The 19,433-nt window shown below is 42.4% G+C and overlaps 3 protein-coding genes across 6 annotated transcripts; 2 read left to right on the top strand and 1 right to left on the bottom strand.

Annotated features, from left to right (window-relative positions):
- Window positions 1-353: 353 nt before the first annotated feature.
- Window positions 354-7,598, bottom strand: bicral (BICRA like chromatin remodeling complex associated protein). 3 transcript variants are annotated; one of them, XM_028566987.1, is made up of 14 exons: window positions 7,550-7,598; window positions 7,301-7,427; window positions 5,032-5,085; window positions 4,768-4,813; window positions 4,410-4,458; window positions 4,224-4,289; window positions 2,725-3,996; window positions 2,578-2,626; window positions 2,434-2,474; window positions 2,268-2,317; window positions 1,477-1,622; window positions 1,225-1,319; window positions 1,032-1,134; window positions 354-931 (listed from the first exon to the last, which is right to left on the bottom strand). In XM_028566987.1, the coding sequence occupies exons 4-14, from the start codon at window positions 4,806-4,808 to the stop codon at window positions 459-461; spliced, it is 2,385 nt and encodes a 794-aa protein (XP_028422788.1). In that variant the 5' UTR covers window positions 4,809-4,813; window positions 5,032-5,085; window positions 7,301-7,427; window positions 7,550-7,598; the 3' UTR covers window positions 354-458. The 3 variants fall into 3 exon arrangements, with proteins under 3 accessions (XP_028422788.1, XP_028422789.1, XP_028422790.1); XM_028566988.1 differs by lacking the exon at window positions 7,550-7,598 and having other exon boundaries at window positions 7,301-7,518; XM_028566989.1 differs by lacking the exons at window positions 7,301-7,427; window positions 7,550-7,598 and having other exon boundaries at window positions 5,032-7,265.
- tbcc (tubulin folding cofactor C) lies at window positions 5,712-10,748 on the top strand. Of its 2 annotated transcripts, none has more exons than XM_028566991.1 (2): window positions 5,712-5,770; window positions 8,554-10,748. In XM_028566991.1, exon 2 carries the CDS (start codon window positions 8,690-8,692, stop codon window positions 9,731-9,733), a length of 1,044 nt encoding a protein of 347 aa, XP_028422792.1. In that variant the 5' UTR covers window positions 5,712-5,770; window positions 8,554-8,689; the 3' UTR covers window positions 9,734-10,748. The 2 variants fall into 2 exon arrangements, with proteins under 2 accessions (XP_028422792.1, XP_028422793.1); XM_028566992.1 differs by having other exon boundaries at window positions 5,738-5,770; window positions 8,588-10,748.
- prph2a (peripherin 2a (retinal degeneration, slow)) lies at window positions 5,720-18,592 on the top strand. The gene is made up of 4 exons (XM_028566993.1): window positions 5,720-5,770; window positions 12,396-13,001; window positions 14,519-14,765; window positions 17,445-18,592. The coding sequence occupies exons 2-4, from the start codon at window positions 12,421-12,423 to the stop codon at window positions 17,649-17,651; spliced, it is 1,035 nt and encodes a 344-aa protein (XP_028422794.1). The 5' UTR covers window positions 5,720-5,770; window positions 12,396-12,420; the 3' UTR covers window positions 17,652-18,592.
- Window positions 18,593-19,433: the final 841 nt, after the last annotated feature.

Genomic DNA, 19,433 nt, shown 5'->3' on the forward strand with positions numbered 1-19,433 from the left:
GTTTTTCAGAATAGGTATTGGGGGGTATTCAACTGGCACAAAATTAATGAGGCTTTGTGTGAAGAAAGGGACACTCTTATATTCAAGCTACTGAAATTGCAGACCCTACTCCTTTAAAATAATGTTGAAGTAAACAGAACAAGAACATTTTCCGCCCGTGCGTACATTGCATTGCACACATTCCCGGTTCTTTATGGGTCATTTTAAGAGCCTGCGTTCACCTGGCACCTTGATGCCTCAAAGCCCCCCCAAAAGTAAACCAAAACAAACTAAATACATGCTACATGGCCGGAGATAGTATCACAAAGATAATAGACCTGAAAGACGAGTCAACCTCTCTTCACACAGGGTTGCGGGGGAATACAACAAATATTACAACAGGAGAGTGGGACAACAACAACAAAAAACGTACGCACAACAAAAGAAGTCAAAACCATACATTGGGGATGACATCAGTCTTAACATTCCAAGATGCTGTTGACTGCCGCCTCTAGAGCAGAGTCTGTGTCGGTGTGAGGGGGCGAGGTGAGCTGAGGGGGGTACTGGGGCTGGATCGGTTGAGAGGACAGCGGGTGAGACACCTGGTAGTGTGTCTGTCCTCTTGACGTTGCTGTCAAAGGTGAGGGGTTACCTTGGGGAAAACTGTTGGCAGCGATGAGGCCGTTGTTGCTGCCGCTGCTGGGCCCGTAGTGTTGCTGGGATCTCTTCAGTTCCAGGACACTCTTGTTTTCTAAGAGTGAAGGGTGGAGTCTATCTGCCGCACCTGGTACTACAGCTCCACCCCCTCCCGGGTCCCCATACCCGGGCTTGGAGTCTGTCCTGTACGGCGGCTCCGTAGAGCCTCTGTCTGACTTGGACGACGACTGAGAGGGGAAGGGATCTTGGAAAAGTTTCGATTTCATCCCACAGCAGAAGTCTTCCAAGAAGGTGTCTTCAAAAAAAAAAAAAAAAACAGAAGAAGAGAGGGAGAGTTAAATAAAACCTCTGTGAGAAAATGATTTGCTTTACTATTCCTTTTTTATTTTATTTACCTGGATCCACTAGTACCATGCGTTTGTCTTGTGTCAAGTTGCCGCGCTCCTCTTGGTTGAAGGTCCTGTCAATCATCACCATTTCTGATGACGGACTGGAACGCTGCAGGGAAGGGAGAGGCAATCCGTTAGCCCGGTGCATGTCATGACATGAAACGTGTGTATAAAAGTATTTGCTCATGTGTGCGCCTACCTCAGCTTCCACCAACAGTAGCCGTCTGTATTTGTTCACCATGGCATGGGTCCTCTTTAGCACTTGAGTTGCAACTACCTCAAATTCTTCATCAACTGTAAAAAGAAAAAAAAAAAAAAAAAAGATTTACAAGTATTCTGCAAACTAAATTTTACTTTTGCAGGTACATGCATTAACGTGCTATACTTCAGGGATGCAGTTTTCTGCCCTGCCTGCAGATTTAGGGTAAAGCTAATCAATTTAAGACTGTACCTTGTGAGAACTCCTCCTGGCTGGGTGGAGCCCCCTGGAACACGTGGTACGGGAGGAGTCTTTGCAGTGCATCATCGATTGAACTGAATCGACGCGGATCTAGGGTCTGAACTCGAGTATGATCCTTCCTCAGCTGTTGTAAAATCCTACAGGAATGACAGGAAAAAGAGACCAGCTCTTTCAATGGCCAAATGACAAACACAAGACAGTATTTGACGTATGAAGAAATATATCTTAAAAGGTACCATGGCATGAAAATTTCACTTTATGATGTTTTTTAACATTAATATGAGTTCCCCCAGCCTGCCTATGGTTCCCCAGTGGCTATAAATGGTGATAGGTGTAAACCGAGCCCTGGGTATCCTGCTCTGCCTTTTGAGAAAATGAAAGCTCAGATGGGCCGATCTGGAATCTTCTCCTTATGAGGTCATAAGGAGCAAGGTTACCTCCCCTTTCTCTGCTTTGCCCGCCCAGAGAATTTGGCTCACCCATGAGAGAGAGACATCATGGCTTTAAACCAAGCAAAGTGGCAGTTTGTCAAGGCCACACCCCCACCCTCCACCTTGCCCCCCCTCTCCTCCTCAATAGCTACAGACACAGAAATGGCACGTCCTAAGGAAAGCTCATTATGGGACTGGCTCTAGTGGCTGTAATTCTGTACAAAGGCTGAATTTGGGGAAAGAGACTTCAGATACAGTATTAGGGGACCACTAAGGTCTATATAAGAGCATCCAAAGAACACCATGTCATGGGACCTTTAATGATACACAAAAACTCTTTTTTTTCCTCACATTTCTCCTCTTGTAAGTGGTGGAAGGGCAGGTCTCTTCTGAGCACTGACCTATAAAGAGAATGTGTACATTTTAGTAGCTTATTTACCCTATCAGCGTAATCCAACTTAAATACACACCATATACATGAGTGCAAAAAAAATAGGGTGTAGGATGAGTGATATACCTGAGAGTTCAGTTTTGAATTTTGAGTCATGGTTGTCATGGCTAAAGGGAGATCATGCAGACAACAAGGCAATCTTATTTAATGTGACAGACTACATTTAAATACGTCATACATTGAAAAAACATTTTTATCAGTCTTTGTTACCATGGATGCCGCTGAGCTGTGCCTGTTTTAGGGCAGGTGATGAAGAATTCTGAAAAAGTGTAATGAAAAAGATGTCAGATAACAGTTTTCAGGAAAAAGGAAACGGGTGAAAATGAATGAAATGCTACCAGCAACTTGTGATTATACCTGTCTGTAGTCTTGTTCCTGCGTCACAGTACCAGCTAAAGGGGACAGAGAAGTGCAATTCTGAGTTTGAGTCACTAGAAGGCGCTGAACGGGGCTGGACGACACTTGGCTTTGACCGCCGATCCCTGCCGCCGCTGGGCCAACGAGAGTCAGACGCCCAGGAGCGCACGATGTCTGCACAGGGTTCGCACAAGAAACTCCGGTCCATGTTTGAGTCACAACCCCTCCAACCTGACTCCTACTGACTGCTCCCTGATTAAAAATTAGCTGGCCTCCTGGTGGTGCAGTGAAGTTCTGCCCCGCAACAATCTGCACTGCGTTTTGACTGCTAATTAGGGCATTTGAGTTGGGGTCAGCGGGGCCATTGTGGATAGTGCTAGCTGGAGTGAGTGCCAAAGAGCTGGGCAGCAAGAACTGTCCCTGTGGTATATTTGTCTGGGCCTGTGCTTGCTGCTGCTCCAGGGGCGACTGCACTACAATGGAGCCATTGGCTGTGTACTGTCCCCCAGGAGAAGCAGTGTTAGCGTTAACTACATTAGCCATGGTGGTGGGAGTGGCCTGAAGACCAAGGCTGTAGACAGTCTGAGTCCCAGCTTGAAGGGGTTTAGGCTGGATAGGTCTGACAAGAGTCTGGGTCCCTCCCGGGCCTCTCTGGATGATGATGTTTTGAAGGGGGATGTTTTTGAACGGTAAGCCAACTTGGCCTACCTGCCCTTGGTTAGGGGCAAACACCTGCCCCCCTGTAGCGGCACCCGCTGCAGCTACAGGCGTACCCGGCCTCAGCACAAGTTGAGAAGTTCTCTCCAAGCTGCTCAGAGTCATCACACCACCACCTGCCCCAAAGGAGCCCAACACCTGGATGTGCTGGGCGGAGCCATTGGGCAGCTGGGACACCCCTTGCAGGAATTGACCTGTGGGGAACGCAGCTGTCGCCGGTGTTACCACACCCACTCCCCCTCCATAACCCCCAGAGACCAGCTGGGAGGGGAAGGACACAGGAGCCTGCACCAAAGTGGGAGCGGGCTGCGAGTCTAGCAAGGCCTCCTGGGCCAATGTCTGCTCCGTGATGTCGGCCTCCATGAGAGACTTCTGTAGTATGTCAAAGGGCTGGTCCTCTCCCCCGAAATCCACCCCTCCAGGGGAGTTCCCAGACCCCAATTCATCCTCGATAAATGAAAGGGTGCTGGAGAGCTGGAGGCCTGCCCCTGTTGAATCCTCACAGAATTCACCCATTGTTGAAGAGCCATCCTTGAGGCCAGAGTTGGAGCCAACCTAAATGAAGCATTTAGAGAAAGTGAGCAGAAAGTGGAGAAAAAAAAACAGTTTGCATGTGAACCGTGTATAAGACTGCCTTCACTCTAGGTCTATCTCATAACACCCGTGATGCTTTTTTTTTTATCACCTATACAAAACAGGGAACTATTCCATGAACTTTTTATAATATCATTTGTATCATGTAGTTTGTTTTGTTGGATCAAGGTAATCACAGGTACACTCACCGTGTCACTAGAAAAGAAGGATCCATCCGACCCATAAGCTGCATTTGTTACATCATCCTCCTCAATCTGCAGAAACAAAAGAGGCAGTTTAAAAGAGCTTTAGTGGATTTGTTATGCATTAAAATGAAGTATCTATTCAGAAACACTTGGCAAGGTATGACTGTAAATACTGAAAGAGATACTAACAGACTTGCTGTTGCTGCCATGGAGATAGTCATTCAATGCGTCCACATCTCTGAAAAGGGTGCAGAACAGATTTTAACATAAGTTTCTTTTCACTTATGTATGGTTTAAAAATGGCTTAACTGGTCCTGGAGTAGAGTGACAGAAAATACTTTGGATTGGACATTGGATTAGTAACTTTATCTAATTCAACACAAGATGAAAAAATAAGTTTGCAGATACTTGAGCAAAACTTAAGGACAAGTGTAAAAATGTGTGGCCACACTGTGAATTGCATGGTGAAGATAAATGTCAGTGCATCCATTCATAAAGTGATGGTATGTCAATAACATAAATGCCAGTTTTATAAAGGGTTTTTTACCCTAAAATATCCAGAAGATGGCGATCGTCCTCATCATCCATGACACCTGAAAGAGTACGGGGGGATAGAATGTAGCAAGTGAGGAGATGGTATGGCTGGTGTGAATTTTAGTAGTTATTCATGTTTAAATTTGCATTGAGCAATGGCTTCATTAATCATGACAATGAACCCCAATTGATCACTTTTTAACTGAAGTAGTAGTGTATGAGCTGTAAAGCCTTAGCATATGTAGCATTATGTTAGTAGTAAGTACATCTCACTCACAGATTTCCAGCAGGAAGCATGAATTCAGTCATTTAACACCCTTTGCTTCCTGGGCTGCAGGGTGAGAAACTGCATTTAGTAATATGGCGAAAATAAAATAAACATGTGAAATAGAGGGCGTGGGAGTGTTGGAGAGTAATGTAGGTGAGATAATGAAAGAGATGAGTGTGTGAAATGGGGGAGGGGGAGAAAGAGGCGGACAGATATGTTATTCAGTGCTATGAGAGTAAGTTAAGGGCAGGATGGCCTTCATCCCCTCCTACAGATGTTTGTCTCTGACACACAAACTCCCACCCATTACCCTCCTCTGCTGTCCCACATTGGTGGTCTGCCCAGACTGAAAATGGCCAATCGAGTGTAAATAACTCCACCCTGCTTCCTTTATACCTTGAATGGTTGTTTGAATTTCTAGTAAGAGGTGTTGGCTTTATATTATGTCAGCCAGCAACAGTGTGCAGCTATCTTGGTGCTACATTATAAAAAGGGGACCAAACTACACCCATGAGTACTAATTTGATCCAACAGAGTAACGGGTTATGAGGGTTTGGATACCTATCAATTGACTTTGTCTATCGTAATAGTTGTTTTAAGCAATGTGGAAAACATGGTGAGGGAATATGTCAGAAATTCAAAATTCCTATAGTCAATTAATCCAGGATTTGAAATATAAATGCTCTTTCAATCATAGGTTGCGTTGTACTGTGTTGAAGTCCTGGAGAAACGTAGGCTGTGTTCCTGGGTAAGTGCAAAACGTAGCTGCAATGCTACAAAATGGCTGTTACCATGACATAGGCTGTCTTTACAACAGAGCCACGTTCAGCCTCCATCTTTAGTTCAAGGAGAACAAAGAACGACTGGGCTGCTGTACAAAATAGGCTTTTTAAAACTTACTGCACTGTGACTTTTAATACCAAGAAACCTGCTAAACGCTCATTATATTACCGAATATTGTCTTTTTTTTTTTTTTTTTAATACCCACACCAAATAGACGACATTTTGTCGTCAGTGCTACCACAGGCAGTGAGGCTACTCGGTCCTTCAAAAGTGGACAATCAATGCTTTGTAAATTGTGAGGAAGTAATGTCGACCTTTCCAAACAAAAAACGTAATCCAAACGATTAACAAAGTAATAAGTTTATTACACAACAAAGCTCCAAATGCGGGCGGTTTATATGCAAAATAATCAATAACACCCCAATCCTTTCTCTCAATAATCCAAAAGAATCAAACCAAAAATGCAAATGTTAATACCAACATGTTACCAACGTGAACGTCAACAGTTGAGCACTTTATATTCCACTAAATAAAAAGTAAACTAAAGCATAAAGCATGCCTATTCTGACAGAAATGAGCGTTTAATGTAGCTCAAAAGCACTATTTGCACGTTTGGCGACAATATTGATCAGGGTTGTTAAAATAAAACCATCTTTTCTAGGAATGTGTGTATGTTTGAGCTCAAATTCATGTCTCCGAAATCCGCCGTAGCATGCATGCCTCGGCGTAGAGCAAGCTAACGTTGGTCCCTGCTGTAGTCCTGCTACTGTATGGAGCCGTATGGTTGGTTTAAGCCAGCTAATGTACAGCTTGCAAGTTTTATTTCCAAAAATAGACTGAATCGACAGAATGATAATCGCATTCAAGCAGCACAAAACGCCCGTCGCTGACGTGATCTTTCTTTCTCTGTTGGGGAGGCTTTCATTTGTCCTCTATATGGCTCATCTGCCAGCATGAAAAACGTCACATTTGTCTCGATATACCGAACGGACGCGTTTCAATCGGGGGATTCTGTACCAGCCCGTGTTCTGGTCGGGTAGCTCTCCGGGCTGGACGCTACGCAACATTTTAACGATAAACACCGGCCTGTTCTGGTAAGCTAGCTGCGATGTCGACGACGCCTATTTTGGAAACGTCGGGTGGAATCCGTCGAAAATGCCAGAGGACTAAACCGTGTCGAGCCATACATATTTATCGCGATTTGCACAACATAAAGACGACTCAAAGAGGCAAACCCTTTACTCCTGTCTCACTCCTCTTGAAACCCAATATCTCCATTTGGCAACTTTTAATTTGCTCCCCCCTCCTTCTCCTCCTCCTCCTTCTCCCTCTCCCACTCATATATTTTTCGCACTGTCCCTGTTCTGTCTCGGATAGATTTTTCTCTCCGCTCAAACTCTCTTCCCTCCCTGAAGGAAGGGAGGAAGGAGGTTGTGTGTGTTTTTTCCTTGAAATTTTTATCACAAAATTATAATACACTCAAAGGGAAACTCACCGTCATGAAAAAGCAGTGCCTTGTCAACGGGGTTTCCTCGCCATCACCGCACGGGTTGTTGGGGTAGTGCACAGAACAAGGCAACCCAAATCATCAGTCCACAACGGTGGCATTCAAGTCTCTAAATCTGAATAAGAAATATAAAAACAACGACAAGTTGTTAAACACATTTTTTTTTTGTATTACTATGAATTGCAATACCACTGGCCTAATGAATACCAGATACATGTTATTAGAATTAATTATTACCAACGGTAGAGGGCGGGCCTCTGATGTGTGCTTGTGCCACACCTTGACGTTTCTCAGGTAGGCTATGATGACCATACTGTATATGAAAGGGCCTAGTTACCCACTAATTTACATATTTTATACTTGGACGATAATTAAAAAATAGCCTTTTAAAGTAATCAATTTTGTGATTGTGTTATGAAGAGTTTGCTTAAAATTATATTAATATGTGCTATTTTAGTTTTTACCTTCTGATATGAAACTAAAAATTGTATATAAATATCAAATATAAATAAATATAAAATGTAGCATGTCATACTGTAATAATGGCAGGTTTTAACAAGTATTATAAACAGAGATAGCTTAAAAAGGTTACTGAGTGCATGTCAAGGATGAAGGGAAATGCTAATTTTCTATTTTGTGGAGACAGGGTAAGGTTTTTTATTTGATTTTCAATTGGCTTCTGCTGTTAAGCAAAATACACATAACACACTTGTCCAGATATACACAAAACCAGGAAAAATATAAACAAACAAAAAACTATAAAAAGGACATAAGAAAGATAGAGGGATAGAATCTATCTAAAATTGAATTTTAAAAATACAAAAATTACATATACATTTTGTACCGATCTCTCCTCTTTTCATTTCCTACCTGTTTTTGTAAACGACTTTAAAGATTTGAACTACCTAATCTGCAAGCTTTCAATGTGTGTTTTATTGTATCTTGCTTCTTACTGTTCTAATCTCTTAGTTTCATAAAATGTATTGCATTCGCTATAAACACCATGATGCCTGCATCAGATAGCTGTTTCATTTTGTCTACATTCAATCTGTCCATATAAATAAACTATAAATAAATAATAATAAAACATTTTAGACAGGCACATTAACCAACAATTGCCAGATACATTTTGATTAAGTATTATATGTTGGTTGGTTGAAGGCATGTTACTACAACATAAATAGATTTTAGGTTTTGTTTGATTTTTTTTTTTTTTTTGTTTATTTACAATCATTGTCCAGGTGATTCACTGCCATGACATGTCCGATACAATAGGTGGCAGTAAGCACCTTTTAACTTTGGCCTACAACAGTCACGAAGAAGAAAGTGTGTGACGTTATCACTTCCGCAACAACGAACTGACAGTGCAACAACAACATGGACGTGGTGGCTGAAGTTAGCCAGGAAACTGGCTTTGCCGGCGAAAGCGGCGCAGACAAGTTACAAGAGCGACTACAGAAGAGGCACCAGGCGAGGGTGGAGGATGCTGAGCGGAGGAAGGAAGCGAAAGAGAGCCAGTCCGTCGCGGAGGAAAAGGGCGAGTACTTCTACACCACTTTCAACAAAGAGCGGGCGTCCATCGAGGAGCTGCTGTCCAGTTGCTCCGGAGCTGACCGGGCTGCGGTGACTCGAACACTGGAGGAGGCGACGGCCAAAACGGTCCAGCTGCAGAAGTTTCTTAATGACAGCATGTTGTTTCTGAAGCAGTACGACCTGAGACAAGCCCAGGCCGCTCTCCAGAAACTCCAAACCTCCCTCACTGAGATCCGAGAGGAGGCCCTGCCCAAGAAGAAGTTTGGCTTTCGAGCTCGCACTAAAGCAACAGATCCAGTCTCTGCACCAGTGTCAGCCACACCTTTACCTGATGCCGGCACACCTGCAGATTCTGGTAGCACTAAGGTGGATGGAGCTGCAGCGCCCGAGCAGTGCAGCTTCTCCAACATGGACAATGTGAGTCTGACAAAGACAGCTGAGGAGATACAGAAACGAGACGTGCTGTTGACTCACCTGACTAACTGCAAGGTCCGTCTGTTTGGTGCCCCCAGCACGCTGCACCTGAAACACATCGATAGCTGTGAGATCCTGTGTGGGCCTGTGTCTAGTTCAGTGTTCATTGATCACTGTACAAACAGTACTCTGGCTGTCCCCTGTCAGCAGCTGCGGACTCACAACACCACGGACACACAGGTGTATCTGCACGTCACCAGCCGAGCCATCATAGAGGACTGTCGTGGAGTGAGCTTCGCCCCGTTCTCCTGGTCTTATCCCACCCTAGAGGAGGACTTTACTGTGGCTGGCTTAGACCAGGACAGAAACAACTGGAACCAGGTGGATGACTTCAACTGGCTCGCTGCAGGAACACCTTCCCCTAACTGGACTGTCATTCCAGAAGTAGACCGGAAAACCAACTGGGACCCCTAGAATTAAACATTTTAAAACCTTTTTATCTGCCAAAGTAACATGTCAGTCAAACCATCAAATGAAATGTTTTCAACCCAAATACACAAATATTATTTTGTCCAGGTTATTTCACAAAGCTCAGTGGTTTTAATTAAGTTTTTTTTAGGTTTTTTTTGTTAAGTCCGTGACTGTGTTTATTTTTTTCTGTTGTTGTTGGTAGATGTCATCCACTGATTGCGTTGCCCTGATACATAGAGCTGGAGAAAAGGGTAGTATGGATGACAAGCTTAAAACTGCACTGAGATAAAAAAAAAAAAAATTAATAAAATCCACCAAATCACAGTGGGACCTTTGGTACAGAAGAACATCACATCTCAGCTGATTTGTTGCATCCACTCTTTTGCCCAAGTTAAACTGGTTTGGAGATTTGCAGGCTTATATTCTTCTGCTCACGCTTAGCGCACAATTGACACTAAACAGAAAAATGCAGAACTCTTAAAAATAGCAGTTAAAGACAATTTCACACGTGGCCGGGTTGGTCAGTTGGTAGAGCAGGCACACATATATTTAGATGTTAATGCCTCGACGTAGAGGTCCAGGGTTCGACTCTGACCTGTTTTCCTGCATGTCTTCCCCCTCTCTCTCACCTGTCCAAAAAAAAAATCTTAATCTTAAAAAAAAACATCACACTGGGAAGGAAGTATTAAGAAATTGGTAGATGTTTGCAGTTTTTGTTTGTAGTTATCTCTGTATAATGCAAACATAAACTTCATAAATGTAGGATTTATTGCAGGAATGTTGGATTAGACTGCATGGCTAGGTGTACCTAACAAACTGGCACTGAGTGTAGTTAGCATATAGCTGCAACTAACTAACAATGTTGTATTAATCTGCTGACCCCTGACCCTCAATTGCACTTGAATGCTTTAGTGGTGGTCTGATCTTACAGAACACAACTCAGTCTAATCTGTTCTTTGTAATAAAATGTACTGGAATGGAAATGAGACACAAATAAAAGGCTTCCTGCTCAACAACATGTTTGTTTCTAGTGTTTGCATCCAAATATACCCAGCCCACTTACAAAACACAAATGAATATGAAGCAGATCCAGAATGCACTTCATAAAATTTTTAATGACGCTACAAAAAAGTAAACGTAATATTTTCACTTTAACCCTCCCTATTTAGCATTTATAGTAACGCTCCCTCACACACTTAAAAGGTGACTTACGATTAAAAATAGACTGAGACGAGGCAAAGCATGACATTAAGAAAACAAAACAACTATTTAAAGGGTGCATTAAAGTAAATTGATGTAATTTTCTGAACTTACTAGACTGTCCTAGCAGGGTTTTATTTATTTGCCTTTACCCACTTTTTTTATCCACTTTTTTCCATTTAGTCGACATTATTTATCTGAAATCTCATTGGGGAAAATATTTTGTTAAAGCACCATTTGTCAACCCTGCAATATCGACATCGATGTATTTGGTCAAGAATATCGTGATATTTGGTTTTCTCCATATCGCCCAGCCCTACAAGAAAGTGTTGAGGGTTGGTTCTAGATTGACACTTAGGACATCGTAGTATGTACAATACAGAGGAAACTTCTTAATTGAGGACAAATATCAACAAACATGATTTTAAAAAGACACAAATGCAGTTATTGAAACATTAAGAGAATTAATAGATGAAAGAGGAGGCTTAGCATTCAGTACTCTTAATAGCATTTGGCTCGTGTTGGTCACAAACAGTGTTGATTCCAACTGCCAAGATAGCAAGTGACAATAAGATAATAGAGAGCACTTGAATGAATTTATTAGGTTGTAAGATTACATTTACTACAGGTGTCTTAAAGGTGCATATTTAATGATGTGTTACCATGTGTTTTAACCATCCAATGGATCTCCGTTTTGTGCAGCATATATTTAGTCATAATAGGGGGGTTGATGTGTGAGCCTGAAAGCTCTTTTGTCTCTGTGAATAGGTTACTGGAGCTTGAGTAGCACAGCCTACATGAATTTGCTCCACTGTGAAGACATCCGGTTTGTGTTGAACTTGTGAACCCCTAGCTGTGAATGAGTATGTTCCATTATTAGCTCCACTTTCATATCCATGGTCTTTGTCAGGCTCCAGCTGATGCCATTACAGCTCCTGGGGTGTTCGATCAAGGCAACCATGACCACGTGCACGCTCAAACCAATTATTGCCCCTGGCAGAGGCTTACATTTAGGCTCATCTTGTGTAGAGGGATTTCTGCAAATGGGATCAGGCTGCTTACAGGGGCTTAGCATGACGTACTGCAACTTTGAGTTTAATCATGAGGATCCTCGGCAATCCTCAACTTCTCCAGGAGAACGGAACATCACGATTAGCCTCACCTGTGTGTAAAGGAAGAAAAACCGGTAAAACTTTGGGGGGTAAAAGCATTATGAAATTTTAAGTTTTTGTCACAATGGGAGAGGAGATAGCTTTGAAGAAATAACAATCCTGTGCTACTCCCAGGTCCTCCTGGGTGCTTCATCTCTGCTGTGTTGTCGTGGGATGGATTACAGGCTGAGCTGATTCTCCTGTCCCGTTGGACCAGCCGAGGAGACCTTGATAGCAAAGAGACGGATCGCACATTCAAGAACACCTTGAAGCTCCTGCTGTTCTAGATTATTATTCGACTCTCTTTTTCACAGGCAAGGACACATCCCAGGTTGAACAATGGTTTTGATGTCGGTCAAGTTTGACCTGAAGAAGCGAGTAAAGCTCGCTCAGACGGTCTGGTTCATGTACTGGTTCGCTGTAATGGCCGGCGTGCTGGTCTTCAGCATGGGCCTGTTCTTTAAGATCGAGCTGCGAAAGCGCTCAGAACTTATGGACAACAAAGAGAGCCACTTCTTGCCCAACCTGCTTATATTAATGGGTCTAATAGCCTGCGCTATTAACGCCTTTGGAGGCAAAATCTGCTACGACTCACTAGACCCTAACAAGTTTGTAAAGTGGAAGTCCATGTTGAAGAGCTTCTTGGTGTCATGCATGGTGTTCAACGGCCTACTGTTCATGACGGCCCTGCTGTGTTTCTTGATGAGGATTCCTCTGCAGTTCACCCTGGCTGAGGGGCTGAAGAACGGCATGAAGTACTACAAGGACACGGACACACCGGGACGCTGCTACATGAAGAGGACCCTGGACCTGATGCAGATGGAGTTCCGTTGCTGCGGAAATGACAACTACAGAGATTGGTTTGAGATTCAGTGGGTTAGCAACCGCTACCTGGACTTCGGGGCAAAGGAAGTCAAAGAGTAAGTGACGGAACTAAATCCCTCGTGATAACCTTTTAAAAAAAAAAAAAAAAAAAAAAAAAAGTTATCATTAATGTGTGACGTGACCGTGAAATGATTACAAGAGATGAGCCTCAGTGTATCAAGGTGGAGGGCTGTAGGGGTGGTCTATACAAAGTAAGAGTTCAGTATAAGTGGATTTGAGATGAAGGTAGGTCAGAGCAGGTGTATTATTCACTTTCATCCACTCAGGATTATCATCACAGAAATGGTGACAGCAACAGGGAAGTGGCATCGGGCGCAGCGAGGGTGGAAGAGGTTACAAGCAGTTTTATGGATAAAGTAATGGAGGAGGGACTTGAGGAGGTGATTAGGTACAGAAAAAGATACACAAGGTCAAAAAGGCACGAGCAAGATTAAAGGTACATTGTTCCTGTCTAGTGATATGTGGCCTCTTTGTGACAACCTGCTCATATCTGCACTGATTTTTGGGCAACAAGTAACAGTTGGGTTTGTGAGTGACGGTTGTGAAGAGGACAATTTTGCGCATTGGCACATAGTTAGCGTTTAATCTGAAGGATTACAGCGTCCGTGCCCTTTTTAAGAATCAGTGTCCTGTTCAATCAGGAAAGAATCTGGCAACACTCCAGGAACAGCACTGCACAATAACACAATATGAAGTCGGGATTTTAAAATCAGTATGGACACTGGCTGTCTGATTACAATGATACTGGAGAGTAGGCCTAACGTAGAGAGGTGATTGGTGAAAACTTGTGATGCCATTACAGGACAGTAATCTTTATTAAATATCAGTACAGCAATCTTTCTAGTTCATAATTTCCGTCATTAGTATCCAGAACGTATACTTATCCTTTATAGTGTAGTATTGCATATATGTTCTGTAGTATGGACCAAAAGTGTTATCTGGGACATTATTTTAGGCTTGATTGGTGTTCCTATGAATCACTAAACCAAATCTGGCCTTCTCAAGTCTTAGTGATCCAATCATTAGTGTCTTTCCATTGACCTACTACCATCAATCACAGTTGACAGGATTTGGGTCGAGCCCTTTAAGTAAAAGTAGTGACCGTGTTGTTTAAGCTCCACACAATGAAAAAAGTGAAATAAACTATTAGCGCAATAAAAACCACAACTCTGCAATAATGCTGAGTTTGTGAAGGGTTAAATGTTGATTTATGCTTAGCCTCTGTTACCGATATGGTAAGAAGAGTTGGCAATAATGTGTGCTGTTGTATTGCATAATATTGTAACTATAGCCTCAAAGACTTTCTTCCTATGCTTATAAGCAGAATTTTATTCAATTAAATTGTAACTGAAAAGAAAAAATGCACAATGTGTGACAAGAAAACGTCACACCTTATAGTTATTTTGGTAGAAGAAAAGTCATAGCTAGTAGTTCAAGTAATTTTAGCCCACACATACTACAAATGTAGTTCCTAACCTTTAATCTCCCCTCACTTTCACCTCCAGCCCATCATAACATGGCATTAACGTGACACTTTGCCTCATCCTCTTAGCCGCCTTGGGAGCAACGTGGACGGCCAGTATCTGATGGATGGGGTCCCGTTCAGCTGCTGTAACCCCAGCTCCCCCAGACCCTGCATCCAGAACCAGATGACCAACAACACTGCCCACTACAGCTACGACCACTACACGGAGGAGCTCAACGTGTGGAAGCATGGCTGCCGGGACGCCATGCTGTCCTACTATGGAGGCCTGATGAATACCATCGGAGCCCTGGTGCTGCTGGTCACTATACTGGAGGTCAGGGCCAGCGATGCATCAACACAAATATTCCCTGTTGATGTATAAACTTACGTCAAAAATGATGTTTACTCCATCATGTTAAGTTTCGGTAGATTACCTACACCATCACTTAGCCTCGTTGTGTACTGCTGATCCACTGTGTGGGATATAATCCTGCTTAAGTTTAATGCAAGCGGAAATTAACCAGATGTGCATTTGACAAACCAACATAGTGAGTCTTCGCCCTTTAAAATATTTTTTGTTGTAAAACCAAAAAATTTAATTTGAATGCACTTATGATAAAGCATGAATCTTGGATTTGTGTCACTTGTGTCAGCAAAAACAAAATTTCTAATGCGCCGTCTTCTCTGCCTCATTATCATGTGACAAGCCGTAATGGGCTCATTACTGCCATCATGATGTTTTCCATTAAGGTTTAGGAAAAGTGGTTAGGAAATTTGATAGGATGTAATTATTTGACTAGTCGGCCGCAGCTAGAGTTGTAGCGGGTGTTACTTTACCCCATCGGCCACAAGGGGCAACAATGAGCCCATTCTATACTCCAAAACAAACAAAAAAGGTGAAATGTATGCTTTTCGGATGTGTTTTCAAACCAAAGAGAAAAGAAACAAGGCTTTAAGGATGAGGACTAACTGAGCTTTTCTATGGAACCATCCAGGACCGTCTCCCACTGAAACAGGGCTTTACCATCACTTTACTATGAAATGTTACCCTTATAGGGTATGTGTTAAGACATATGATACACATGGATATACTCTGCTTTAAGTAATATGTTTATATGATGGGATTTTGGCATAAGGAAGCTCACCTGCTGGATGCTGCAGTGAAATGTCACTCAGCTGTGCTGGAGGTTAAAGTTCCCTCATGACTCTTGAGTAAGTTTCATATTGGACCACGATTGGTTTCATGATTGTAAGTACACACCTTAAAGTCAGATTTAATGTGAACACAGAGAAACTTTCCTCCTTCAGCAGATGAAAGTGAAAACAGCCTTCTGGCATAAAAACAGAAGCTTTACAGCAGAATCAATTGTTTAGCTATTTTCTAATAAATTCAGAGAGGCCAAAGAAGTCAGTTGAGGACTGTGATGGCCTAGCAGCAAACCGTGAGGTGGAGCCTGTAAACATGCAAGGCCTTGAACCAGTTGGCACGTCTGTCATCCATCACCTCCCTCCTTTCCTCTTCCCTCCTTTCCACACTCTGCCCCCTCCATCTACACTTGCTGCATCTTCCCAAACAACTCTATCCTCTTTGCCTACTGTCAGGTTACCCTGCGCCACCTTTGGCATGTACGTACATGCAGCTTACTTACAGCATCTTACCTGCTACTTTCTACCCAAATTGTAATCCTTCAGCAGCCAAATGGCACCTTGCCTCTTGTCAAATCTCCCTTGAGCCTCCATTGCCAACATCTGTTGTTGTTGTTGTTGTTGTTGTTGTTTGTGTTAATGTCCAAGAATCTGAGCGCCATTACACGGAAAAGCGACAAACATGTACAGATAAATCCGTGAAGTCAGTAAAAGTCACTGAGACCCTGTATCACCTCAAGCAGACAGTACACAGCACCATTTAGATATCACCTCTGGCCCAGAAATCCAGCAGACAACCCCTTGCTCTGAACACTTGGATTTCGGCGACACCCTGGAAGCTGATCAGATGCACAGTCGGAGGAATCTCAGATTTAAGAGTAGTTATGCAAGTGGTCTCAATGCTGACACAGATAGTGGGCTCAGAGGTGGAGTAATGGGTTAATCTGCGTGAGGTGACAAGGACAGACCCACTTCCTGGAGCTTGAGCTCTCAATCTGATCTAAAGTCACAGTCTTAAATTACTTCTTGACATTTCTAATGATCAACTCAACCTTTAGGCTGTAGATTACTACAATATCAATATGTACAGTACATTTCCACCTCTTCACACATTGCCCTTACAATACACACTTTCACACATGGACAGAAATAAATACAATGTTCTGGGTTTATGTTTTTATTTTTTTATTTTACATATTATATATACATCAAACCAACAACTCATAACCTTTGCTTTATTTGCCTTTTTGTTGTCTGTAAATTTTGTCATCTAATTTATGCTGTCTCTTTGCGTTATGTAACAGAAGAAACAATTTCTACGATTAAGGATAATCGATATAGAGCTACAACTGCATTAATTAATGTGCTGATTATGTTCTGGGTTTATGGATTCATTGTTTGGTCTACAGACCTCAGAAAATAGTGAAAATCCCTACAGTTCAAGCTGCAGATATCATTAAATGTCTTGTTTTGTAGCAAATTCTCACATTTGTAAAGCTGGAACAAGTTTGACATTTGTGTATGAAAAGGGTATGAACCGATAGATCGATTATCCAAATAGTTTCCAATTCATATTCTGCAGATCTAATAATCGACTAATCGTCGCAGCTCTTGTTCCAAACTTTCATCCGTTATATTGATAATAATATTACAGATTTGTATCTACTATTATCTTGATGACAGTATGTTTCCTAAGTCAAGCAACATTTGATCAATTTAAATGCAGTTAAACTATGTTATTTTTCCACCTATCTGATGCAATTCATTTTGTCTTATTATGACATCAGCAGTTACTCATTTTGTGAGTCCTGGAGTGTTATTGTTGCAAACAAAACCTTTTTCTGATATGTGTGCCCGTCCGTTGCAGGTTGCTGTGACCATCGGCCTGCAGTACGTCAACAGCTCCCTGTCCACCCTGGCTAACCCGGAGGACCCGGAGAGTGAGAGCGAGGGCTGGATCCTGGAGAAGACTGTGAAGGAGACGTTCACCGACATCATGGCCACGATGAAGTCCATGGGCAAAGGCACAAAGGTGGAGGAGGGGGGCGAGGCAGCGGTCGCCACAGTCAGCTGAGCTAACCCCTCCTGCAAAAAACTGACATCACTCCCACCTGAAAAGGAGGGGAAGGGGGGGACGTGTGAGATTGCTACGTTTTTTTCTACCAACATTTATCATGTAGACACTACCACACACACACAAACACATATTTGGGTTTGAACTCCTTTTAAATGGACTCCTTTCAAATGGACTCCTTGCATAAATAATTATAAACGGTATATTCATACATAGAGAGAGAGATAATGTGTAGGACGAGTTATGTGATGGTTTTTCATTTTGGTAATCCCCAACCAAACCAATCCATCTCAGGCTTCCAACTGTCCAACTTTGTGAAGAGACACTCGGTGGGGTTGGATCTTTTCAAAAATGATGAGTCAATTAAATGTGTTATGTATTGATAAATGGCAGATGTTTTGCAATCACAAGTAAATACGTAATTTCTTTCCATTGTATTGTTGTCAGATAGTTTGGCGGGGATGGTGGTTGCATGATGGTGCAGATGGAAGATATTTACAGCCCAAGAAACGCAGTGTTTTATTTTTGTTGACCTGTCTATAGTACTTTGGCTCGTAGCTGATACTGTATATAAACAATGCAAACAAATTAACCGCCCCACTCAGCTCTTTTTATACTCCAGTCCCCCGATGAAGACTGGATAAGCTCCTGAGATGGAGTAAAATTATGAATTGAATGAATCGGTATGAATTATGCGTGAATGTTCCGGCACACGGTCGAAGAGCGAGGCATGGGAACTGGGATGTGAGCCCTGTAGAGAGGCAGGGCCAACACCAAACCTGTGGAGGATGACTGAATTTGGCAGCTAAATCTTGGCTCCTGACCCCTGTACTGTAATCTCAGATCCTCTTTGGTGTTTCCTTTGTGCATTCAGTATCTGTATATTGACACACATGTATGTATATTCTAACAACTGGGTTGCTGTCTTTGTACATAGTGTAGAAATGACAAAATGTAACTTTTTTAAAAAACATGTATAATGTAATTAAGCTAAATCTTTTATTCAAATCCATGTACATTTTTTCCATTTTTTTTTTTTTTTTTTTTTTTGCTTTATGTGTCTGTGTAGGAGAAGCGCTTATGTTGATTGTATAAACAAATAAAGGATTTTAGAGATGTGATTCGACAGTGAAATAAGAATGTTGTGTTGTCTCGACCTTGAGTCACACAAACTTGAGACGAGGCGTGCTGTGAGTGCTGCAGGGTTCCTGATTAAGTCAATAGGATAAGGACAATTAGCAGCATTACTGCTTTCACATGGACATCGGATGACTCTTCACATGGGTGGGGTGGGGGGGTTATACACCACATGCATTCACAAAAAAAAGAGTGCATCTACATGTGTTTGCAAGTGACTTTTCTTTGTAAAATGTTCTCTGGAGTTTTTTATTGATTTCAGCACAACCTGATATTTTTTATTATTAAATCAGCTCTAAAATGAGCTTTGACTTCTGAGGATGCAAGTAAGCAATCCTTTGATCCCTTCAGTCCATATATTGATGAATAGCAATCAGTACGGTTCTGTTTATCCATTCTCTTGAAAACAGAATCCGCCAAAAAAAAACATGTAAATCTGAACTGAGATCCACATATTCTGCAAACACATACACACATGAGGAGCCATGATGTTGAAGCCAGTGTGGCTTAGTTAGAGCTGTGAAGAGTCAGCGGGAACGGTAAAGAGGCCAACCCTGCGTGGTATTTTTGTTGGACCAAAGCACATAACAGCGCCTGAGTAGATAAGAAACCTAATCGGCTTTAGATTAGCATGAGCCCCTCAGC

Source organism: Perca flavescens, chromosome 21 (assembly GCF_004354835.1).
Source record: "Perca flavescens isolate YP-PL-M2 chromosome 21, PFLA_1.0, whole genome shotgun sequence".
Taxonomy (NCBI): domain Eukaryota; kingdom Metazoa; phylum Chordata; class Actinopteri; order Perciformes; family Percidae; genus Perca; species Perca flavescens.